At 53.0% G+C, this 25,462-nt stretch overlaps 1 protein-coding gene and 1 long non-coding RNA gene across 9 annotated transcripts in view; both read right to left on the reverse strand.

Moving 5' to 3' along the window:
- The window catches only part of AGPAT3 (1-acylglycerol-3-phosphate O-acyltransferase 3), a 122,348-nt gene that overhangs the window by 6,936 nt on the left and 89,950 nt on the right, over positions 1–25,462 (reverse strand). For all 8 annotated transcript variants that reach the window (XM_045389363.3, XM_074033934.1, XM_015446802.4 and 5 more), the window contains 6 exons: positions 22,230–22,455; positions 13,109–13,278; positions 11,698–11,859; positions 9,889–10,042; positions 8,999–9,101; positions 2,309–2,384 (listed from right to left, as the gene is read on the reverse strand). In XM_045389363.3, coding sequence (XP_045245298.1) covers positions 2,309–2,384; positions 8,999–9,101; positions 9,889–10,042; positions 11,698–11,859; positions 13,109–13,278; positions 22,230–22,407 — 843 coding nt within the window. In that variant the 5' untranslated portion in view covers positions 22,408–22,455. The remainder of the gene's footprint in view (positions 1–2,308; positions 2,385–8,998; positions 9,102–9,888; positions 10,043–11,697; positions 11,860–13,108; positions 13,279–22,229; positions 22,456–25,462) is intronic.
- Positions 14,797–22,223, reverse strand: LOC135969991 (uncharacterized). Its single transcript, XR_010585325.2, has 2 exons — positions 20,521–22,223; positions 14,797–20,443 (listed from the first exon to the last, which is right to left on the reverse strand). It is a non-coding gene; the product is annotated as an uncharacterized lncRNA (long non-coding RNA).

Genomic DNA, 25,462 nt, shown 5'->3' on the forward strand with positions numbered 1-25,462 from the left:
CTGGGATTACAGGTGCCCACTACCACGCCCGGCTAATTTTTGTATTTTTAGTGGAGACAGGGTTTCACCATGTTGGCCAGGCTTGTCTCGAACTCCTGACCTCGTGATCCACCCACTTCGGCCTCCCAAAGTGCTGGGATTACAGGCTTGAGCCACCGCACCTGGCCGACCCTCTCTCTTTTAAAGGTGGTTGGAGACTGTTTAACGCTGAGCTCACTGGCTTCAAGAGATTTTATTTTTACTAGTTGATCTCTTCATGGTTCTCAGCTTCCTGCTGGAAACTGGGGTTGGGGTGCCCCCTGGCAGCCACATACTGTGTCTGTGCGGAGGCAGGTGTCATCGTGTCCTGGCCACCCCTGAGCACCCAGCTCCCTGCCTCTGGAATGTCTCCGAGTGTCCTGGCACACACATTCTGGCTGTGTGCTTCCTGAACTATGTTGTTTGTATAAATTCAAACCTCAAGCCTGCTGGAGGGCAGGCCTGTAATTATGAATTCTCAGGGCAGACTTTCTTGAGCCCAAGAGGAGAAAGGCAAGTTTCAAGGCCACTTCTCTGTGCTGGGAGGTAATTTTCCTTTTCAGTTTAACCTTTCTGAGGGCCTGATTCTCAGAGCGTCCCAGCATAATGTGGGGTTTTCGGTTCTAACGTCCTGCCTTGAACGAGGGGAAATCTTTATCTTCTGTTTCCATGTAGGCATCACAGCTCGAGACTTCAGGGGATGGGGCAGGCAGAAAGCACTAGCCGGACATGGCGCTGCTGGCCCCCAGGCCCAGGGCCCTGTTTCAGCCCCACATCCCTTTTCAGTCCCAGGAGATTTCCCTTATTTTCTTTTTCGTTTTTTTTTTTTTTTTTTTAAAACGGAGTCTCGCTCTGTTGACTAGGCTGGAGTGCGATGGGGCGATCCTGGCTCCTGCAACCTCCGCCTCCCAGGTTCAAGCGATTCTCCTGCCTCAGCCTCTCAAGTAACTGGGATTAGAGGCACGTGCCACCATGCCTGGCTAATTTGGTGTTTTTAGTGGAGACGGGGTTTCACCATGTTGGTCAGACTGGTCTTGAACTCCTGACCTCAGGTGATCTGCCTGCCTCGGCCTCCCAAAGTGCTGTGATTACAGGCATGAGCTATAGCACCCGGCCGATTTCCCTTACTTTGAGAGCCCATCAATGCATTTACAGTATTTTTTACATCCTGGGAGGATTTCCTGGTTATCTCCTCTCCCACAGGGCCAACAGTGGAAAGCGAATGCCCCACGCATTTGTGTGTATAAAACAAAGGGAAAGTTGGGCTGAGCAAGCCGTGGGGGAAAGAAATAAGGACTGAGTGTGGTTTTCAAAATAATCTTCTAACATCCCTAATTTGTTTCTATTACACAAGGAGTCTAGTGACCATCTATGTTTGTTACATACCTGTAATTTCTTTTATATAAGAAAATGAGGCCGGGCACGGTGGCTCAAGCCTGTAATCCCAGCACTTTGGGAGGCCGAGACGGGCGGATCACGAGGTCAGGAGATCGAGACCATCCTGGCTAACACGGTGAAACCCCGTCTCTACTAAAAAAAATACAAAAAACTAGCCGGGCGAGGTGGTGGGCGCCTGTAGTCCCAGCTACTCAGGAGGCTGAGGCAGGAGAATGGCGTGAACCCGGGAGGCGGAGCTTGCAGTGAGCTGAGATCCGGCCACTGCACTCCAGCACAGGCGACAGAGCGAGACTCTGTCTCAAAAAAAAGAAAAAAAAAATGAAACAAATGTGACCAAATGTCACCAGCCCTAGTTATACAGGCATCATGTTACCCTTCATACTTGTCTGTAGTTTGTTAATTTCTCAAACATTAAGAAAAGGGGCCCAGGTGTGGTGGCTCATGCCTGTAACCCCAGTACTTTGGGAGGCTGAGGCGGAAAGATTGCTTGAGCCCAGGAGTTCGGTACCAACCTGGAAACATAGCGGGACCTCATTTCTACAAAAAGAAATTGTTTGAATCATTCGCTGAACATGGTGGCTCGCACCTGTAGCTCCAGCTACCCAGGAGGCTGAGGCAAGAGAATTGCTTGAGCCCAGGAGGTCAAGGCAGCAGTGAGCCAGGATCGCACCACTGTACTCCAGCCTGGGTGACAAAGTGATACCCTGTCTCAGGAAAAAAAAAAAAAAAAAACAGAAGAAGAAGAAATGAAAGAAGGATCAGGAGTATTTGGGACCTGGGTGTCACTCCTGTCCTCCAAGGAGCTCCCACGTATCACCTGCCTGCTCGCCAGCGCCCCTTCCACAGCCTCTTCAGGAGACCAGGACGCTGAGCGGGAGCAGAGCCTGCTTACCTTCTCCTGGTACAGTTTATGAAGCCACTGAGCTGCCTCCTTTTCATCCAGCGGGATCTCTTCCAGAGGAAATCTCCTGTTTTATGAAGAAGATTCAAGGTAGGGTGAATCATCACGAGTTCACACTAAAAAGAGGGCACAGGGGAACATGGCGTGCGCCAGGGTGGCCTGTGGGCCCCACTCGTTCTATCACATCTCACTCTCAATTTCTTTCTTTTTTTTTTTTTTGATGAAGTCTCACTCTGTCGCCAGGCTGGAGTGCAGTGGCGCTCTCTGCTCACTGCAACCTCTGCCTCCCGGGTTCAAGTGACTCTCCTGCCTCAGCCTCCCGAGCAGCTGGGACTACAGGCGCGTGCCACCACGCCCAGCTAATTTTTTTTTTTAATATATATTTTTTAGTAGAGACGGGGTTTCACCATGTTGACCAGGATGGTCTCGATCTCTTGACCTCGTGATCCGCCCACCTCGGCCTTCCAAAGTGTTGGGATTACAGGCGTGAGCCACCGCGCCCGCCCTCACATTCTCAATTTCCAAAAACAGACATCAAATGAGCCTCTCTTCAGGCATTCGCCCTCAGTACACGGTCAGCCTGGCATGGCGGCGAGAGGCCACAAGGTGGCCTTCTGTGCAGAGATGATGGCAGCGTTAACCCCAGGGTGCCTATGAGTGATTTAACCGGGCAGGCCCCGCCTCTGGTCCCATGAGAAGGGCGGTCATGTGTGAGCTTCTGAGAGTTCTGGTCCTTTGTAGCATGTTCAGTCTTTGGAGTCAGTCATGACTCAGAGTGTCTTTCATAAGGCAAAGAAGATTTATTTCACAAATGAAATCCACTTGCTTCAAATATGAAAAGTATTAAAAATGTAGACATTTTAATCTCAATAAAGAAAGAGCTGATTTCAGGTTGGACGCTAATTTATTTACCTACGTAATCTACCAAGTGGATTAGCAGCCCACAAGTTGACATGTCTACTTGGTAAGATAAGCAGGGTCATTACCTGACAAATCTAATTGGAAAATTTTAAATAAGTAACATGTCACGGCTCTTATTTTGAAAGTCAGTTGGAATTTGAGTAAGTAGATGGGGTAAGCCACTCACATATGATATATTAAAATCTTTTAAAATTGAATAAGAACACCAAGTTCGCCAGCTAGGATTACAGCAGTGATTCTTTTTTTTTTTTTTTTTTTTGAGACGGAGTCTCGCTCTGTTGCCCAGGCTGGAGTGCAGTGGCCGGATCTCAGCTCACTGCAAGCTCCGCCTCCCAGGTTCACGCCATTCTCCTGCCTCAGCCTCCCGAGTAGCTGGGACTACAGGCACCCGCCACCTCGCCCAGCTAGTTTTTTGTATTTTTTAGTAGAGACGGGGTTTCACCGGGTTAGCCAGGATGGTCTCGATCTCCTGACCTCATTATCCGCCCGTCTCGGCCTCCCAAAGTGCTGGGATTACAGGCGTGAGCCACAGCGCCGGCCTACAGCAGTGATGCTAAGGAAACAGCAATACTGTGTGTATGGGAGCCGGGACTCAGGGGCTGCCACGTCCACGGCACCCGTCACTGAGCCACACAGCAAGACTTTAGGTAGGCGTGACCTGTTTTCACTGGTGCCCAGTTCTCCCTTCCCTCTGAGCAGTTAAGAAAAACACACATCCGAACAAGTTGGCTACCATTCAAAACAGGCTATTCAGGCTATTAATTTATATAAACAGGCTGTTTATATAAATTAAGCAATAAAATTTAAGACACACTGATATGAGAACACAATTTGGCTCACGTGTCTGAAGAGTCGAGTTTTCTTAGAACATGAATGTACTCTTTCATTCAAAACAATTATGAAAGTTATAAGAAATTCAGAAAATCTTGCCTTATAGTCAAACTGATTAAAATTAAATTCATTTTCGGCCGGGCGCGGTGGCTCACTCCTGTAATCCCAGCACTTTGGGAGGCCGAGGCAGGCAGATAACAAGGTCAGGAATTCGAGACCAGCCTGACCAACATGGTGAAACCCCATCTCTACTAAGACTACAAAAAGTAGTCAGAGGTGGTGGAATGCGCCTGTAATCCCAGCTCCTTGAGCAGCTGAGGCAGGAGAATTGCTTGGACCAGGAGGCGGAGGTTGCAGTAGACGAAACTGTACCACTGCACTCCAGCCTGGGTGAGAGAGCGAGACTCCATCTCAAAAAAAAAAAAAAAAAAATCATTTTCTATATAAAATTTTATTGAAAATTAACTTTAACATTAACAAAAATAAAATGTGGTTTTCTCTTAAAAAAAAAAAAAAAGGAGAAGAAAAACACATATCCCTGCTCCCACAAGTCGCTTGCGTTAGGGAGCATCTTAGCGGGTGCCCAGCGCTGCCTCTTCCCCGCGGGCTGCCAGAGTCACCTTGCTAAGCAAGGGCGGCCCGACGCCATCACGCGGGGACAGCGGGGCTGCCCTGAGCACCGTCTGGGCTTATTGTGGACCTTTATGAGGGAGAAGCAAATCGCTGCGTTGTAAGCCAAAAAAATAAATAAATAAAAATAAACAAAAATAAAAAGACAAACAGGCAGGAACCTGCCGTCCACAGGCAACCGCAGTGCTCCCCAGCGCCCAGGAGGGGGCGACGGCGCACCTCAGAGCGGCAAAGACGCGGCTCCAGCTGCCGGGTCCACCCGCGAGGGTTCCACAGCCGGGCAGGTCTCCACGCTCGAGGGTCACGCGCCTCACACTTCAGTCTAGAAACCGAGGAACCCGAAGCTTCGGTGTCTGGGGATTCCACCTATGGATCCTCAGCCCATCAGAAGTGAAAGCTGAGTCTCGTTACGACACAAGCACACGCCAGCACCCGCCACACACCAGCACCCGCCACACACCAGCACCCGCCACACACCAGCACCCGCCACACACTACCCCTCAACACACACCACCTGCCAGCACACACTACACACCAGTGCACACACTGGCACACACCAGCACATGCCAGCACATACCCCACACGCCACATGCGAGCACACACCACACACCACCCCTCAACACACACCACCTGCCAGCACACACTACACACCGGTGCACACACCGGCAGCACATGCCAGCACATACCACACACACCACATGCGAGCACACACCACACGCATCAGCAAATGCCAGTATACAACAGCACACACTACACACCAGCACACATGCAGGGTTCACAAGGCTCGGCTGCCCACTGGTGAGCAGATGGCCGTGAAGACAACATCACGTCCCGGTGAACCAAAACAGCTTAACGTTGGCCCCACGTTCAACTGGCGTGGGGAGGATTTGCCACAGACGCCATTTCAGGAACAACCAAGGCGCAGAGGCTCCTGTCTACAGTGAGGGGAGGGGCCTGCCCAGAGGCCCACGCTGGCTGACTGGTCCCTGACACACACAGTCCCACGTCATACACACCACACCACACACATCAAACATATCTAATTTATACACACCACACCACACACACACACACCACTCCCACATATGATTCGTATATACACACCACACACACACGCACATTTGTAATTTATGCACACCACCCCCACATATATGATTCATATACACGTACCACACACCACACACCTTTACATACATGATTTATATACACACACCACACATATATACTTTATACACACATATAATTTATACATGTGTATAAATGACACATTATACCACACATACCCCACACCAAACCCACATTTTGCACACACATGCATTTATAATTTATACACACATACCACACACATAGTTCAACACACACACACCACACACACATAATTTACACACACCATACCCCACACACCACACACATTTATGCACACCACACACATCACACACGCCATACACATATGTAATTTATACACACACCACGCTATACACACACTCCCACACTACCCCACATGAATATACAAATTTTTACACATACTACACACATATAATTTATACACACTTATATACACACTATACTGCACGTACCACACCCACACACAACACACACAACACATAATTTACACATAATGCACACACATACACCATCCATGCACACATAACACACCATGTGCACATCACATGTACCACATACATAATACACACCACACATACACACCCCACATGAACACACACACACATACCCCACATACGGGTTTTATTATATGTCTGTTATATACATTATGAAATATATAAACATAAGAATTAAAAATGATAAGATAAAAAGTAAAGATAAATAAAAATTCTACTTTTTTCTGCACCCCAGGGTGTCACCCTGAGCATCTGCCTCCTGGAGCTGACTCAAGTCACTTGAAGGCCCTCAGCCCAGAGGCCAGCCCTGGGGACAGAAGAGCCCTGCAGCCATCCTGCACACACTGGCCCTGCTTCCCTGAGGCCCCAGGCATCACCACCCATGCAGGAGGAAGGAGGACCAGTCCCATGTGGTGCAGAGCCTGGCGTTATGATGGCATGGCCACAGGGGCGCGCGGGGACACTGCTGCTCCTCCAACAGCAAAGCGGTCAGTGACCTGAATAGCTGAAGCCTTAGAAGTTCAAAGCGAGTATTTATTAAAATACGATTGGGCAAAATAAAGGCAGCGGCAGGGAGGATGGCTGATGAGAAATCTCTCCGTGGGGAGCTGCATGGCACCCGAGGTGGAGGCGCTGTGCGGCTTGGCAGGCGGCCCAGCTCCTCCACGGCCAGTGCTGACCTTGGGCAGCTACTCTGACCGCCCAGTCTTGGGCCACCACTAACCACCCAAGGATGAGAGCGAGATGTGCCTCAAGGGCTCCTCTCGTGAAGATGACTGAGGCCAGCTGTGGCCAGGATCCAGCACAAGGCCACCAGCTGCTATTATCCCACCTCATGTCCTGTCCCAGCCTGCCATCTGGACCGTCCAGGGTCTCGGTCAGTCACCGCAGTCTCCACGGTCCACAGTGGCTCAGAGCTCCCTCCCAGGGGTTTTAGGCACATAAGGGAGAGAACTCTCCGCTCGCAGTCCCACTCACACCAGGTCAGGAGAAGAGCGCCTCCACCTCTAATCAGCCAGTCCTTGAACTTCAGAAGGGAGTGTGACCTAGCTTGTGTTTATGTTCACAAACCCTTCCTGGAAACCTTCTAGAGTGTGGCCAGAAGAACTGGGTGGTGGTGTGTTTTGCTTTGTTTAATTTGTATGTGCTCAGGTTCTCGCGATTAGAATGTAGAGGGCCTGTAGCCACCATGGGCAGGCTAGGCTGACCAGGACACACGCCCAGTAAGCTGTGGTTGGACTGCAAATATGGAAACGCATATAGTGACAGCTCTGTGAAGCTTTACCAGGCAAGGAGGGCCTTGCCTTTCTGCACACACTTGAATGAAACCAGAGACTGACAAGCTCAACAAGGGCCATCCAGCGCAGTTTCTTCGTGCCTCAAAAGTCTGCCTGAAATGATGATTTATGCTGGAATTAAGGTCACAACCTCAACCTGGGCTTTAAGTCAATAGGATTTCTGGGTGGATTTTCTCTTCTATGTAAGCCAGAGAAGCCTGGAGAGTCCAAGGGCAGCAATGGCTCAGTGGCGGCACCCACAGCCCTGACTGTGGGGAAAGAGACATGCTGCCCGGGGGAAAGCCGCTAGTACCCTTCAGAGCAAGCCCCAGGCTCCTCCTGGGGTCTGGACACACCACTCCTGTTTTATTTCATTGGGACAGGACTGGCGCCCCATAGCACGGAAGCCCCAACTCTCAAGACGGGGTTTAAAAAAGGCTCTTTGGCCCAATGTGGTGGCTCACGCCTGTAATCCCAGCACTTTGGGAGGCCGAGGTGGGCAGATCACCGGAGGTCAGGAGTTCAAGTCCAGCCTGGACAATATGGTAAAACCCCGTCTCTACTAAAAAAAATACGAAATTAGCCAGGCGTGGTGGTGGGCACCTGTAACCCCAGCTACTCAGGAGGCTGAGGCAGGAGAATCGCTTGAACCGGGGAGGCGGAGGTTGCAGTGAGCCAAGATTGAGCCACTGCACTCCAGCCTGGCTGACAGGGTGAAACTCCGTCTCCAAGGAAAAAAAAAAAAATCAAACAGGTTCTTCCTCTCCCTTCACCACTGTCTCCTTCAGACACTATGGTCCCTCGCGTGCTGGGGCTGCCATCGCCAGGGCCGGCAGAAAGCCACTCCCATCACCAGTGCTGCTTCAGGCCAGAGGCTCTGCAGGGGGTCCCGTCCTGCCCACCAAGAGACCTGCCTGGGTTTCACCCCTGGGTGAGAAGTCAGCACCGCATGCCCCCCAGGTCGTGTGACTGCGGGACCCAGGAGACTTATGGAGCCCAGTGGGGTTTGAGACCAGGCCCGGGAAGGGACAGAGCGTCTTACAGAGGGAACTGCAGGGGCTTCCCAAGAAGGCAGAAGGAGAGGACGGAGGTGGCCCCCAATGCCAGGTCAACGATGTCCCCAAAGGAACAAAACACACTGTGGGCAACGGTGAGTCTCCCCACGCATCCCCCGTGTCTCCGTGTCCTCTCTGTGGCCTGCATCCCGAGCCCCGGACGAGTCCTGCAGGGCCTCTCCCGTGTCTGTTTAGTGGGGCAGGGCTGCAGACGGGCCTTCCGTGTGGGTTCCACCCCGTGGGACTGTGGGACATGGTGCCTGGACCCAGCCGCCCTCCTGGCCTCTGCCCAGTGCAAACTCAGGAAGGTATGGGGGGTGGCCCAAGAGTCGCAGGGTCTGGCCTCACCTCACGCACATGTCCGCCTCGTACTTCTTCCCGTAGAGGATCCCCAGCAGGGACGGGTTCTTGTTTCCTCTGAAGTTCAGGGTTACGTCATAGACAGCTGCGACTGTGGGAGGAGACGGGAGGGTGGGTGACCCAGCCCGGGCGGCTGCACGGTCACTGCCAGAGGGAAATGCAGGTTCCACCTGGGACCCGGCCCATCCTGGAGAGAATATGCCAGGGGCCTGGCCCCGTCCTAGGGAGAACACGCCGGGACCTCTTCTCCGAGTTTTCTTTCCCTCTTTTTGCCTCGTTCTCCTCTGCTGGGGAAGGCACTTAGTGGCTGACGTTTCCCACGGGTACTGACGCTGTGAGCGGGACCCTGCTGTCTGGCCTCTGCTGTCTGACCTCTGCTGTCTGACCCCTGCTGTCTGACCCCTGCTGTCTGGACCCTGCTGTCTGACCTCTGCTGTCTGACCTCTGCTGTCTGACCCCTGCTGTCTGGACCCTGCTGTCTGACCTCTGCTGTCTGACCTCTGCTGTCTGGACCCTGCTGTCTGGACCCTGCTATCTGACCCCTGCTGTCTGGCTGTTTTCTGTTCTTTGTCCTTTTCTTTTATTTCGACTCCTTTTGGATTAATAGGATATAATAATGATTATTTCCCCTTCATAAGGTTTTACATTATGTATTTTTTATTATTTTAATTGTTTCTCATGAATTAGCATTTTATCACCTCAAAACCTGACGTGGGAACCTTGTGGTGCCAACCCCCTCACTTGATTCCTTTCTCACTTTCGCTCTCCTGTGTTTCACATGGAATGCACTATTCTTTTTTTTTTTTTTTTTTTTTTTAAGAAATCACTATTTTCCGTGAGCACAGCGGTGGCCCCGGCTCGGGCAGTCTGGGGCCTACCTGTCCCCCGGAGGCACTTGACCGCGGTGGTGAAGCCCTTGGTCCGCGGCAGCAGGTGGTACTTGAGGACGGGAAGCCCCTTAGCAGCCGCCACCTCCATGCTGACACGGTGCTTGGTCTCTGTGAAGCGCGTCCCCTCGCAGTACAGGAGAAACTAGGATCGACACGGAGACAGAGGGTCACCCTGCAGAGCAGCTGGGGCAGGCGCATGTCCAGGCCACACCTGCCTCTCTGACAGGTAGCAAAGGTTGTGGCTGAATTTGTGGAAATCTTGCTTTAGCGAGCAGCATGGGTTAGGACTGAAAGGTTCTTTTATTCTAGGGCCAGAGTCTGCACTCCAATCACACATGTTCACTCACACAGGAGAGATCTCCAGAAAGAACTTTCCAGAAAGAAGTGAGACATGAAGGTGTGTCGGGGCAGCAGCCTCTGATCAGTGTGAAAACAGAGAGGGTTTCATCCACTTGCCACAGCGTGAGTTAGAAATGTTAACAGCAGGCCAGGCATGGTGGCTCAACCCTATAATCCCAGCACTTTGGGAGGCCAAGGCAGGTGGATCATGAGGTCAGGCGTTCGAGACCAGCCTGGCCAACATGGTGAAACCCCATCTCTACTAAAATACAAAAATTAGCTGGTCGTGGTGGTGTGCGCCTGTAATCCCGGTGCGGGGGCTGAGGGAGGAGAACTGCTGGAACCCGTGAGGCAGAGGTTGTGGTGAGCTGAGATCATGCCACTGCACTCTAGCCTGGACGACAGAGTAAGACTCCATATCAAAATAAAAAAAAAGAAATGCTAACAGCAGGCTGGCAAGGTGGCTCATGCCCATAATCCCAGCACTTTGGGAGGTTGAAGTGGGTGGATCACCTAAGGTCAGGAGTTTGAGACCAGCCTGGCCAACATGGTGAAACCCCATCTCTAGTAAAAATACAAAAACTTAGCCAGGTGTGGTGGTGTGCACCTGTAATCTCAGGTATTTGGAAGGCTGAGACAGGAGAATTGCTTGAACCTGGGAGGTGGAGGTTGCAGTGACCCGAGATTGCGCCATAGAATTCCAACCTGGGTGACAGAGCAAGACTCCATCTTAAAACAAAACAAACCAAAAAACCAAAAAAAAAAAAAACAACCCAGAAATGCTAACAGCACAGGCAGCCCATTTTCCAATACAGACCAGGAAGAAGGGACAGAAAAAGGGATGGGGACGCATACTGAGCAGGGCAGGCACAGCCAGGGCTCGCTGGGGGCACCCTGCCCTGCCCCTCCCCCGCCAGGTCCCCTTAGGATGGCCTGGTCAGAGCTGGGATTTCGGTGAACAGCAGGGAGGTGGCCCAAGAGAAGCCTCCACGCGGCGGGGCGCGGTGGCTCACGCCTGTAATCCCAGCACTTTGGGAGGCCGAGGCGGGCGGATCACAAGGTCAGGAGATCGAGACCACGGTGAAACCCCGTCTCTACTAAAAATACAAAAAATTAGCCGGGCGCGGTGGCGGGCGCCTGTAGTCCCAGCTACTCAGGAGGCTGAGGCAGGAGAATGGCGTAAACCCAGGAGGCGGAGCTTGCAGTGAGCCGAGATCGCGCCACTGCACTCCAGCCTGGGCGACAGAGCGAGACTCCGTCTCAAAAAACAAAAAACAAAAAAACAGAGAAGCCTCCACGCCTGCAGCTCAGATGGGGAGCTCTGGCCCCATGGAAACAGTGCCCCGTGTGCAGAGGCTCTCCTGGGGTTTCCCAGCCTGGGACGCGGGCAGCGGTGCGTCAGGAGTGGGCGTGGCCGCCTCCCAGCACGCAGGGTGTCAGGCCGCTCTGTGCACTCACCCACATGTACTCAGGGTAGTCGGACAGGCGCTTCAGCCCTTCGATGACTGTGTCCCGGTCCTCCTCCCACTTCCGCTTGCAGAACACGATCTCCAGAAAGTACCACGTCCAGCCGATGAGGGGCACGTAGAGCAGCTCCTTCTTAGCGAGGACCTTGGAGCTCTGGAGGGAGGAGAAGGAGGGGCACCGGGCACTTCAGCATCAGACAGAGGCCAGGGGCTTGGCCAGGCTCCCGGCACACCCAGCTCCTGCGTGGTGTTGCTCTGGGAGTCACGGCTTTGTGGCTCAGGGGGTCTGTTGTGAATGAGGACTTGGCTTCTGAGAGTGAGTGGGCCGCCGCAGAAAAGAGGAAACTGAGGCTCAGGCTTGGCTGAGGGGGCCTCAGGGAGGGTGGGTGAGCCCGATGCAGAGGGTACCAGGCTTCCTGGGGGTGGCCTGGGGGTGCTGCCTCACACAGGGGCTCTGACTGCAACGAAATTCCTCTGCCAGCATCGGGGAGTCGTTTAGGCTTCATCCGAGGCAGCTTAGCTAATGGAAGTGGTTCTGCGGGGATGCAGGTGGGGTCATCTCAAAGGCAAAGGCCATGATGAGAAAGGAGGGCACAGCTCGGGGACAGCTGAGGCCCTGCGGGCCAGAGCCTCTCAAGCAGCCAGGCACCACTGCCCAGCTCAAAGAGACTCCCCAGGAGGAACACTCAGGGACTCGGACCCCAGGGGCCTCTCCAGCACCTCCCCAGGGACTCCCCTGCTCCCCCAGCCCTTTCCCTGGGAACCCCAAGTCTCCCCCAGCTCTTCTGATGGGACCCCCACTGCTCCACCCAGTACCTCCCCCTGCAGGGCCCTCCTGCTCACCCCTGGCACCCCCCTACTCCCCTAGCTCCTCCCTGGGACCCCTGCCACTCTCAGCAACTCCCCTGAGACCCCCATGGCTCACCCTAGCCTCTCCCTGGGACACCCCCCGCTCACCCCCAGCCCTCCCTGGGACTCCCTACCCCGCTCACCCCCAGCCCTCCTGGGTCCCCCCTGTTCACCCCCAGCCCTCCCCAGGACCCTTGCTCAACCCCAGTCCTCCCCAGGACCCCTGCTCACCCCCAGCCCTCCCTGGGACCCCCCGCCACTCACCCTTAGCCCTACCCTGGGACCACCCCACCCCGCTCACCCCCAGCCCTCCCAGGACCCCCTACCCCACTCACCCCCAGCCCTCCCAGGACCCCCCCTCGCTCACCCTTAGCCCTACCCCAAGACCACCCCACCCCACTCAGCCCCAGCCGTCCCGGGACTCCCCCTTGCTCACCCCCAGCCTTCCAGGGACCCCTCCCCCCGCTCACCCCTGGCCCTCCCCGGGCCCCCGCTCACCCCCAGCCCTCCCCGGGTCCCTGCTCACCCCCGGCCCTCCCCGGGCCCCCGCTCACCCCCAGCACTCCGAAGCGCTCACACATGGTCCACCCACAGAGGAAGTCGATCTCGAAGTTGTGGTTGAGGATGATGACCGCGTGCTCCTTCCCGAAGCGCTCCACCGTGGCCTGGTCCGTGAACAGCGTGCACTCCGTGCAGGACCACCACTCCAGCAGCATGACCAGCTCTGTGGACAGAGGGAGGGCGTCGGCACCGGTGGGACCCCTCCTCCTGGGATGGTCGGGGAGCGCCCGCAGGAGACACCTACGCTATTTTCATCCAGAGCGGAAGTCTCTGCTAAACATGAGTTTTGATGACTTACATTGAGTATGTTTTACGAAATTACAACGACCTTCTCTAAGCAACTGTTGGGAGGAGACAGACAGAAGGTAGCAGCAGAAAGGGGGAGAACTGCCACTCTGCACGGAGACACTGATCTTTACGCCCAATTACGATGCTCACGTGCGCCTTGGTGTGGCTGAGTACTGCACAGCCACACCCCCGAGACGCGCGGGAAGATGAAAAATGTTGCTAGATGATTAGGAAGCAGAATACAACCACTCACGTCCGCAGAACAGACGTGGGAGAAAACGCAAAGCGCTGGGTGGAATGGAATTATAGATGATCGAGTAATAGGAATTACACTTTCTCCTAAAACTTGCTTTGGGGTTACACTGGTTTTCCATATTTTAAAAAAGGTCATGTGAGGTCTAGCCCACCCCCAGGAAGGCTGACTGGGAGTGCCCTACGGGGCTTGCTGCTGGGCAGGCGGCCAGAGGCCTGCAGGGCCCCCAGAGACAGCAGGGCGCACCTGACCCCGTGGGTGCTGGTATGTGAGGGGTGCCAGTCCCTGCTTTGGGTGCTTGTCCCCCGCCCACCCACGGGGTCTTGGAGCCTCCTCCCTCGGTCCCTTCCCCTGGCTCCGGCCCCGTGGGCTTCCCAGGAGTGCTGGGGGGGGCCCGTGGCTGGGAACTCTGTTTGCAGGCAGGAGACCTGCACGCCTGTGGGGACTCTGGGGACGCTGGGAACACGGCATTGTCTGTCTCCTGATGGGGACTCCGGGACGCCCTCATTCACCTTCAGGAGAACTGCAGGGCTGAAGGGTTCCATGGTGAGAACCACACATCTTTGTCACACGCAGGCCTCAGAGGGAGACAGTCCCGTTCAGAGGGCCGTGTAGGGAAGGACAAGAGGGAGGCCAAGCAGGTGGGCGTGTTGTCGGCTGCCGGAGTCTCGTGCCCCCCAGCCAGTCGTCCGGGAAGGACGGCCTCACAGAACCAGGATGCGGCTTCCTGCTCAGGACGGCCGCAGGTTTCTTGTGCTGGACACCAGCCCAGCTCTGAAGTGTGGGCTCTCTGCAAGGCCATCGCCCTGGGCTTCTTTTATACCAGTTATTTATAAAGGACACTAGAGACCAATTCCAAAGACATCCTGTACGGGTGAACAAGGGGCCGCTACCCGAGATCACGCAGCTCAGCCCAGGATGGCCAGAGACGCCTGCAGACAGTGTGCAGATGCAGGGAAGTGCCTTCCCAGAGGTCACGGTGCTGTGTGCACACGCAGGCAAGCAGAAAGGACGCAGAAAGGAGAGAGGGAACTCAGGGTTTGTGGGGGCACCAAGGTACCCCAATTCCTTTAAAAGAGAAAGGTCGCCTGTGGGCAGAGGCAGTGGGCGGGAGGAAGTCCTGCGTGTGGGGAGAAGACCTGCTAACCAAGCCCCACAGCAGGCCTGGCCTGGCAGGGGCGCCCCCATCACTGGCTTGCCCCTGGCAAGTGCTCGAGACCTCTGCCTTTAGGGTCAAGCCCGGTGAGGGCTGGAGAGGAGGAATGAACTGAACGAGAGCCCACACAGCCAGCCAGACACAGGCACACTCCCCATGAGTGTTCCGGAGGGACAAGCTGTGCTGTCTGGACAATGGTCCCATCCAAAGGTCACCTGTGGCAAGCCCAGGGGCAGGCAGCCCTTTTCCCTTGCCGTTGGCATGCGAGGGCAGCCTGCAGCAGATCTCAGGACCCCTCGGCCGACGCTGGCTAACTGCAGACAGCTGTCAGAGTGGGCATCTGTAAACTGTCTTGCAGGGTGGGCGGCTCCTGGGCCCGACATGAAATTCCTTTCATCATTTCCTTCACTCAAATATATGCTTCCCTAAAGCACAATGAGTAAGCCAGCCGTAGCCTATTTTTCAACCGCTGATTTTTAAAAATCTAAAATTCTGGCCAGGTGCAGTGGCTCAAACCTGTAATCCCAGCACTTTGGGAGGCCAAGACAGAAGGATCACTTGAGGCCAGGAATTTAAGACCAGCTGCGGCAGCATGGCAAAAGCCCATCTCTACTTACAAATACAAAAAGGAGCTGGGTGTGGTGGCAGGCACCTGTAATCCCAGCTACTCGGGGGACTGGGGCATGAGAATCACCTGAACCTCAGAAGATGGAGGTTGCAGTGAGCCAAGATCACACCACTGCACTCCAGCCAGGGCAACAGAGAGACTCTGTCTCAAAACAAACAAACAAAAAAAACAACAAAAAAAAAACCAGACAACAACAAACAAACCAAAAAAACCCTAAAATTCACCCAATAATAGTAACAATTTATCACGCATTGCTGTGCACCTGCTGTGCGTGCTGATTTAGGCTTTATAATACAGCTCAAAGGCAGGTGGTTTTGTCTGTGCTCTGCAGATGAGAAAGTTGAGGTTTAGACACTGAAGCCCTGACCGAGGTCCGCAGGGAGGGAGGAGCCTGGGCCAGGCTCTTTAAACGGCTCCAAACCTGCACCCTTCGCCCCAGCACCTATAGCTCTGCAGGTCAGATGACAGCAGAGACACACTGGCAGTGAGTTCAAAATGGGCAGCAAGAAAGTACCCGGCATTAAAGAACGAGAATAGGAATGAAGAAAATAAAACAGTGGTTCAGAGTCATTAAAAACCACTGTGGCTGGTGCGGTGGCTCACGCCTGTAATCCCAGCAGCCCAGCAGGCTGAGGCAGGAGGATCACAGGAGCCTAGGAGGTCGAGACCAGCCTGCGCAACATGGCAAAACCCTGTCTCTACAAAAAGTACAAAATTAGCTGGGCATGGTGGTGCGCACCTGTGGTCTCAGCTCCTCAGGAGGCTGAGGTGGGAGGACTGCTTGAGCCCAGGAGGTGGAGGTTGCAGGGAGCCAAGATCACACCACTGCACGCCAGCCTGAGCAACAGAGCAAGACCCTGTCTCAAAAACAAACAGCGACAAAGCCACTGTGATGTCTGCTCTCACCATACACCACTGAACTGGAAAAAGCTTCCACATAGCTCTGACTGGAGAAGGGCTCCCACAAACGTATTCATGGAAATACATCTAAGTGGAGAAAATCCCAAATCCAACGAGTCATAGAGGGAATTCACACACCCACGCAAGCCCAGCAGATGGAGAGGCTGATTACTTTTGTTTTTACTGAGGTGCTTTTCTTGTGTATTTGTGGTCATTCCAAATATCTGGGAATTTTATATTGATCTTCTTAATGTATACCTCAATATTCCTTATTTTAACGCTCTTTTTCTATTTTCTATTTTCTTGCATTAAAAACAAAAGAGATTTGCCTTTTCTTTCTTCATCTTTTTCTAATACTTTGGAAGTTATGTTTGATCTCTCTTTTTTCCTATCCTATACTTAACAAAGTTACCATTAAAATCTGAACCTGGGCTGGGCGCTCACGCCTGTAATCTCAGCACTTTGGGAGGCCGAGGCGGGTGGATCACCCGAGGTCAGGAGTTTGAGACCAGCCTGGGCAACATGGTGAAACACCATCTCTTATAAAAATAAAAATTAAAAAAAAATTAGCTAAGTGTGGTGGTGGGCACCTGTAATATCAGCTACTCAGGAGGCTGAGGCAAGAGAATTTCTAGAACTTGGGAAGTGGAGGTTGCAGTGAGCTGAGATTGCACCGCTGCACTCTAGCCTGGGCAACAGATCAAGATTCCACCTCACAAAAAAAAAAAAAAAATCTGAATGCGCTTCCTGACAAACACAGAACATGAATCCCCACCTTGGATACTCTGGTCCTGATACCTGGGCTATGCTGCCCACCGTTTCAGACCTGCCTTTCTCCAACCTCACAATTTGGGCATTGTTGTTTATTTATTTATTTATTTATTTATTTATTTATTTATTTATTTTTTATTTTTTTTGAGACGGAGTCTCTCTCCGTCGCCCAGGCTGGAGTGCAGTGCCCGGATCTCAGCTCACTGCAAGCTCCGCTTCCCGGGTTCATGCCATTCTCCTGCCTCAGCTTCCCGAGTAGCTGGGACTACAGGTGCCCACCACCACGCCCAGCTAATTTTTTGTATTTGTTGTTGTTGTTGTTGTTGTTGTATTTTTAATAGAGACAGGGTTTCACCATGTCAGCCAGGATGGTCTTGATCTCCTGACCTCATGATCCGCCTGCCTCAGCCTCCCAAAGCGCTGGGATTACAGATGTGAGCCACCGCGCCCGGCCTGTTTATTTATTTATTTATTTATTTTCTTTTTTTGAGACAGAGTCTCGCTCTGTCACCCAAGGTGGAGTGCAGTGGTGCAATCTCAGCTCACTGCAACCTCCACCTCCCAGGTTCAAGTGATTCTCCTGCCTCTGCCTCCCGAGTAGCTGGGATCATAGGTGCCCCCCACCATGCCAGGCTAATTTTCATATTTTTAATAGAGATGGGGTTTCACCGTGTTGACCAGGCTGGTCTTGAACTCCTGACCTCAGGTGATCCACCTGCCTCGGCCTCCCAAAGTACTGGGATTAGAGGCGTGAGCCACCACACCCGGCCAGGCATAGTTTTTATTTTACATAGGGTTTAGATTCATCCACCTCCTAATTTCTTTGGCTACTATTCTTTCTTGAAAATTAAACCCTACTTTTATAATTTTTGTTCTTACTGAAACACATCCTTAAAAAATATTTAAGTGAAGATCTATGGGCAGTAAAAGCTCTCATTTTTTTGGAGTGCACCACTTTTTATTTCATTTGCACTCTTGAACGACACAGAGTGCTAGGTTGGCCATTTTCCAGCACATTGAGGACCTTCCACCGTCTCCCACCACTGCTGCCTGCCATGAGAAATCTGCTGTCGGCCTCACTGCTGACCATCTAGCGTGGTTCTCCAGCTTTCCTCTCTGGGGATTTGAGGACCTCCTCATCTTTTTTTGAGACAGAGTCTCACTGTCACCCAGGCTGGAGTGCAGTGATGCAATCTTGGCTCACTGCAACCTCCACCACTCATGTTCAAACGATTTTACTGCCTCAGCTGCCCAAGTAGCTGGGATTAGACATGTGCCACCAGGCTCAGCTAATTTTTGTATTTTTAGTAGAGACAGGTTTTCACCATGTTGGCCAGGCTGGTCTCAAACTCCTGACCTCAAGTGATCCTCCTGCCTCAGCTTCCCAGATTGCTGGGATTAGAGGCGTGAGCCACTGTGCCGGGCTCCTCCTTGTCTCTGATGGTCTGTGATGCCCCAGGGCCTGCCTAGGTGTGGATTTCTGTGCATTTGCCCTGGTTGGTGTACATGGGCTCCCTGTAACTGCAGAATCGTACCTTCCTTAGTTCAGGAGGTCCTCAGGCATCCTCTCTTCCTACGTGGCTTCTCCTGTTCTCTCCTTTGGGGGCGGGGGCCAAAGCCCTATTTTATGAAGCTGCTCATTCTGTCCTTACATCTTTTCAGTCCTATTTCACATTTTTCATCTCCTTTGTGGTCAATGGATGATTTCTTCACATTGATGTCTGGTGTACCCATTCTTCTCTCATTAACTGTGTCTAATCTGATACAAAATCCATCTGTAAGTTTTTGCTTTAAAATATCTACAGTTTTCATTGATAGCAGTTCTACTTGGTTCTTTTTCAAGTCGGGGCACTTTTGGTGGTCTTTGGTCTACATCTGCTGTTTACATTGTCATTCTCGATTATGAACTCCTATTTAATTTTTCTTAATCTGTGGGATTCTTCAGGCCTAAATGAGAGACTTTCCCCAGAGTGTACTTTTGTTTGCCTCTGCTGAGACCCATGGTGTTAACCTAGCTTGTCTCATGCCCTCGCTCAAGAGTCCTGGTTTAGCTTCAGCTCCCTCTGTTACAGCTGCCCAAGGGTTAGGCTCCTCAAAGGCAGTGCTGACGTTCCATTTTCGCACACACACCCTGTTTTTTGCTAAAGGGATTTGGTGGAAGGGTGGAGCTAAGAGGTTTTTCTTTCCTTACTGCGAGCCCAGAAATGCATTAAAAAGCCAGTTTCATCCAGGATTTAGCTGTTTTGTAGTATTTTAGCTTCAGAATATTGCTAGAAAGTAAGAGTCTGTAATTTAGTTTTCATTAGTTAATATTTGCCCTTTTTGTATGTATTCATCTTATCCAGTTATACTTATGAATAACTCATTTGTATATTTTATATTATAGCATTTCCAATTCTTCCTTCCCACAAAAAAAGCAGTCTTTTATTTAAAAAAACAAACAAACAAAAAAAATCAGGAACTGAAGCTATAACACATTTGTTTTTATTTTTATTTTTTATTATTTCTTTTTTTGAGACAGGGTCTCGCTCCGTTGCCCAGGCTGGAGTGCAGTGGTGCAGTCTCGGCTCACTGCAAGCTCCTCCTCGTGGGTTCACGCCATTCTCCTGCCTCAGCCTCCCGAGTAGCTGGGACCACAGGCACCTGCTACCATGCCTGGCTAGTTTTTTGTATTTTTAGTAGAGACGGGGTTTCACCATGTTAGCCAGGATGGTCTCGATCTCCTGAACTCATGATCCACCCACCTCGGCCTCCCAAAGTGCTGGGATTACAGGCTTGAGCCACCGCGCCCAGCCGGTATAACACATGTAAGACAAGCTGGTCTAAAGACTCCACTAGTCTTTCTGCAGACGGTGGAGTGTCCTAGGCATAGAAAGTTAGCTGACATAGGCCGGGCGCAGAGGCTCATGCCTGTAATCCCAGCACTTTGGGAGGCCGAGGTGGGTGGATCACGAGGTCAGGAGATCGAGACCATCCTGACTAACATGGTGAAACCCCGTCTCTACTAAAAATACAAAAAAAATTAGCCGGGCGTGGTGGCAGGTGCCTGTAGTCCCACCTACTCAGGAGGCTGAGGCAGGAGAATGGCATGAACCCAGGAGGCAGAGCTTGTAGTGAGCTGAGATCGCACCACTGCACTTCAGCCTGGGTGACAGAGCGAGACTCCATCTCAAAAAAAAAAAAAAAAGTTAGCTGACATAAACAGCCTTTTCAGCAGTACTACCGGCTCCAGAATTGGAAGGAGATCGTGGAGACAAGGTTACAGGCCTACCATTTCCCATATGAGACAAAGTGCGTATGTGCTCACTGTTTCCCATAGAAACAAAGTGTATCTGGGACCCAGGGTTTCCCATATGAGACAAAGTGTTTATAGCTGGGCTCACCGTTTCCCATATGAAACAAAGTGTACAGGCACTCATGCAAAAACATGGAAACAGCATGAGAGTGTGAAATAAAATGTAAGAATCCCCTCCTTTCCCCACTCCCTGGATATCAGCACCACGCAGTTTTCTCGGGCATCCTTCTGAGATTTTTCTTTTTTTCTTTTTAAGACAGAGCCCTGCTCTGTTGCCCAGGCTGGTGTGATCTCGGCTCACTGCAACCTCTACCTCCCAGGTTCAAGCAGTTCTCCTGCCTCAGCCTCTCGAGTAGCTGGGATTACAGGCGTGTGCCACCATGCTCAGCTAATTTTTAAAAATTAATTAATTAATTAATTATTATTATTTTTTGAGACAGAGTCTCGCTCTGTCGCCCAGGCTGGAGTGCAGTGGCATGATCTCGGCTCACTGCAAGTGCCGCTTCCCGGGTTCACGCCATTCTTCTGCCTCAGCCTCCCGAGTAGCTGGGACTACAGGCACCCACCACCGTGCCTGACTCATTTTTTTTTTTATTTTTAGTACAGATGGGGTTTCACCATGTTAGCCAGGATGGTCTCGAGCTCCTGACCTTGTGATCCACCATCTCAGCCTCTCAAAGTGCTGGGATTAATTTTTTGTATTTTTAGTAGAGATGGGGTTTCACCATGTTGCCCAGGCTGGTCTTGAACTCCTGACCTCAGGAGATCCACCTGCCTCAGCCTCTCAAAGTGCTGGGATTACAGGCATGAGCCACCGTGCCCAGCCCCTTCTGGGATTTTTCTACACATGTACACACCACACACACAGTGTCCTTTCTTAAGAAACAAAATGAATCATAGCATACTATGGACTTTGTTGTATACTTTCTTTTTCACTTAAAACTGTACGTGTAAGATGAAGGCTCTCCATGATGGCCGCAGTGGGTCCCTGTATGGGTGCGGCATAATTAGTCTCCAGTGACAGGTGCTTAGGTTGCTGCCAGTTTTGTACTAATATAAAAATAATACAATAATGAGGATACCTGTGATAAAATGAGAACACCTGTCCCGTTGCACACTTTTGCACATGTCTCTGTAGGTTGCATGTCTGTGGAATTGCTGAGTTGAAGATTGCAACCACTTAAACTGTTGACAGCCACTGCCAAACCACCCTCCAGAGATGTGGCTGTTCACATCCCCACCACACCTGGCGTGAGCAGTTACCCGTCCACGGTGGGTGTTGTCACCAAGCCTCTGAGTCTCTGTCCACGTGACAGGTAAAGACTGGTTTCTCTATGTATAAATACACACACACCCACAGAAGCACATACGGACAGACACACAGCTACACATGTGTTTGATGTGCAGGGAGGTAGGACGCCTTTTCTTTCAGGGATGCATGCTGAAATACACTTCAGCATGCCCCGGTGTTGGTGCAGTGTGAGCAGGACACACGAGGGGCCGTGTAGGGAGCTGCTGGAGCTTGGTAATGGGTGAACAGAACTCAACTCTCTCTTTACTTTTGTTTGTTTAAAGATTCCCATATGCTCTGGTAAACCGTGGGAAGCTGCCATTGCTGTGGGTCAGAATGGTCAGACTGGCACATCACACAGCTCAAGCTAAGGAAAAGAGGTGGCCTTTCTACAGCCTGCCAGCCAGATGGCCTCAGCGCCTCCCGCACAGCCCTCACTTCCGGCCTGAGAGCCCACGACTGCCCCGTCCATGGTCCCGCGCCACCCCTACGGGAGCCCCAGGTGGCGGGGACTGGCCCAGCAGACACTCACGGCTCCAGAGCGAGTAGGCGAGGCGGCAGTTGAGGCGGCGGTAGAGCTGCTTGCTGACCGGCCAGAGCGCCAGTGTGCACAGTTGGACGAAGTTGATGACCAGACCGCTCACCACGAAGACGAAGCCAACCAGCAGGTGCAGCACGAACTGGGTCTTCAGGAAGGCCAGCAGGCCCATGGCGCTGCTCAGGAGCGGGTGCACGGCCCCTCACTGAGGACAGCCGTCCTGCAAAGACAGGGACAGGGACAGCGTCAGGGTGGCCACGCCTACACCCCCACGGGAACACCGGGGTACTGCTCACTGCACACCCTTCACATGCCTCACGCTCAAACACACATGCTGCACAGCACACTGCAAACCCCACACACCACACAACACAACATACCGCAAACCACACACACACCACACACCACAGCGCACCACAAACCACACACACACCACACACCACAGCACACCACAAACCACACACACCACACACAGCGCACCGCAAACCCCACACACACCACACACCACAGCGCACCGTAAACCACACACACACACACACGACATACCACAGCGCACCCAAACCCCACACACACCACACAACACAGGACACCGCAAACCCCACACACACCACACACCACAGCGCACCGCAAACCACACACACCACACACCACAGCACACCACAAACCACACACACCACAGCGCACCACAAACCACACACATGCCACACACCACACACATGCCACACACAGCACACCACAAACCCCACATACACCACAAACCACACTGCACCACAAACCCCACACACCACACACCACACCACAAACCCCACACACGCCACACAACGCAGCGCACCGCAAACCCCACACACGCCACACACCGCAAACATGCCACACACACCACACACACACTATATATACCACACCACACCATAAACCACATACACCACAAACCACACACACGCCACAAACACAGCACACTGCAAACCACACACATGCCACACACACACACTTTGTACCACACACCACACACTGCAACACATCCCCCCACCCCAAGCACACTCATATGCACCACAGTCTCACACAACACACACCACAGGCATAAACATGCCACGCTCACACACACACACTCTTCCATGCAAACCAGAAAGAAAAACGAAAAGACTAGAAGAAATATACCCAAATATTGAGAGTGATTAACTCAAGGTGAAGGCACCATAATTTTTATTTGATTTAGTATCTCATTTAAAAGATCCAAATTGCACAATAAATCTCTGCAAACAGAGCCAGGAGGCCTCACGAACCCCTCAGTGTGGGAATCAATGCTTTTCACTCCCACGCTCGTGTGCGTATTTTAAGCTTGAAAGATTTCTGTTCTGGTTTCCCGCACAAAAGGAGCGACTCCCCAGGGGCTCCACGGGCTCCCCCTTTCCTTCTACGCAAGTCTCAGTTTCGGCGGGGAAGCTGGCAGACCCCCACCCTCAGCAGCACTGCTACTGAGCGGCCCTGTGACCCCCATGTGGAAGAGGAAACCTGCGACCCCCGCGTGGAGGGGGAACCCGCGGCCCCCGGGTGGAGGGGGAACCCGCGGCCCCCGGGTGGAGGGGGAAACCCGTGACCCCCGCGTGGATGGGGAAACCGGCGACCCCCGTGTGGAGGGGGAAACCGGCGACCCCCGCTTGAAGGGGGAACCTGCGGCCCCCGGGTGGAGGGGGAACCCGCGGCGCCCCCGTGGAGGTGGGAAACTGTAGCCCCCGGGTGGAGGGGGGAACCTGTAGCCCCCGGGTGGAGGGGGGAACCTGTAGCCCGCGGGTGGAGGGGAAACCCTGGCAGTCAGGCTGGCGGTGCTGCCAGCCCCTGGCTTGGCCCTCTGGAAGGGCACCGAGTGCACTCCCATGGCCGGCACAGGGGCAGGCTCTGGAGTGGTGCCAGCTGGCCCTCTACATTCCCAGGGCGGCCCCTGTTCCACGCCGCCGGCTGCCCCCACTGCGGCCATTCTTACACCCAGAGCAAGGCTCTCCATGGACGCCCACCCTAACCTCCTGGGAAACCCACTGTCCCGACTCCATGGAGCGCCCTCCATGGAGACCCCCGCCCTCCGCCTCTCAGGGATTTGCGGGCACTGCCTGAACGGCACTCAGGGGCCACCGATGCCAGTGTCGCTCCCACCACCCTTGGACGTTCTCAATCTGGAGCATTAAAAGTCACCTTTCCCGGACACTGGGCCCTTGGCTCCCCAGACACCGTGGGGACAAGAGCTCTGGTCGTGGTTTAGAAATGGGCCCAAAACAGTTCCGCCCCTCCCCACAAAAGGTGGAGGGGTCCTCCTTCCCTTTCTGACTGTGGCCTGGACTTGGTCGCTGCATCTGATGAACAGCCTTGCAGAAATGTGCTATGTGATTGTCAAGGTTGGGTCACAGAGAGGGCGGCTTCTGCCTGGCTCTGCTCCCAGGATGGCCACATCACAAGGACGTGTGAGCGGCAGGTCCTGCCTGTGTGGAAGGGGCTGACCTCATGCCCCTGAGGGGGCCACCCTGGAGGCAGGCCCTCTGGCCCTGGTCAAACCTTCAGATGAGCCCAGCCCTGGCATCAGCTCACCTGCAACCCCAGGGCACCCAGCTAAGTCGCTTCTGAATTGCTGACTCCACGAACTGTGGGGTGGAGGAGTTCTACTGTTTTATGCCACCACACTGTGGGCTCGTTCATCAAAGCGGCAACAGGAAATTATTACCCCACAGAGAAAGGACAGAAAAGATAAGGGGGCAACAAAAACACTTTTTAGGGGCTTAACTTGTTCCACGGTCTGCGTCGAACACCGCTCACGCATTCCCACACTCAGACAACCCCAGCGGGACGCCATCACTGCCCCAGTTGACAGGTGAGCAAACAGAAGCACAGAGAGGCTTAGTGCATCATATGAGGCCACACAGGGAGTCAGTAGTAGAGCCAGTGCCAGTCCAGGCAGCAAGGCTCAGAAGTCAGTGCTCACCCAGACACACTGCAGCCCCCCAGGGTAGGCAGGGGCCCCTTAGAGCAGAGCCTCAGACACGTGGGACGGACCAGGCTTGCTGTCTCAGAACGCCTTTCTTGAGCTAGAGATGATGTATTCAACCAGACCTTGGGTTTCACAGGGTGGGGGCCGCCCTGCAGTCCATCACCTGCCCCACCTGGCACACAGCAGAGCCCCAGGAGACCAGGTAGTTCTCACCCAGGGGCACACATCACTTCACACTGGCCCAGAAGAACCGGGG

Source organism: Macaca fascicularis, chromosome 3 (assembly GCF_037993035.2).
Source record: "Macaca fascicularis isolate 582-1 chromosome 3, T2T-MFA8v1.1".
Classification (NCBI taxonomy): Eukaryota; Metazoa; Chordata; class Mammalia; order Primates; family Cercopithecidae; genus Macaca; species Macaca fascicularis.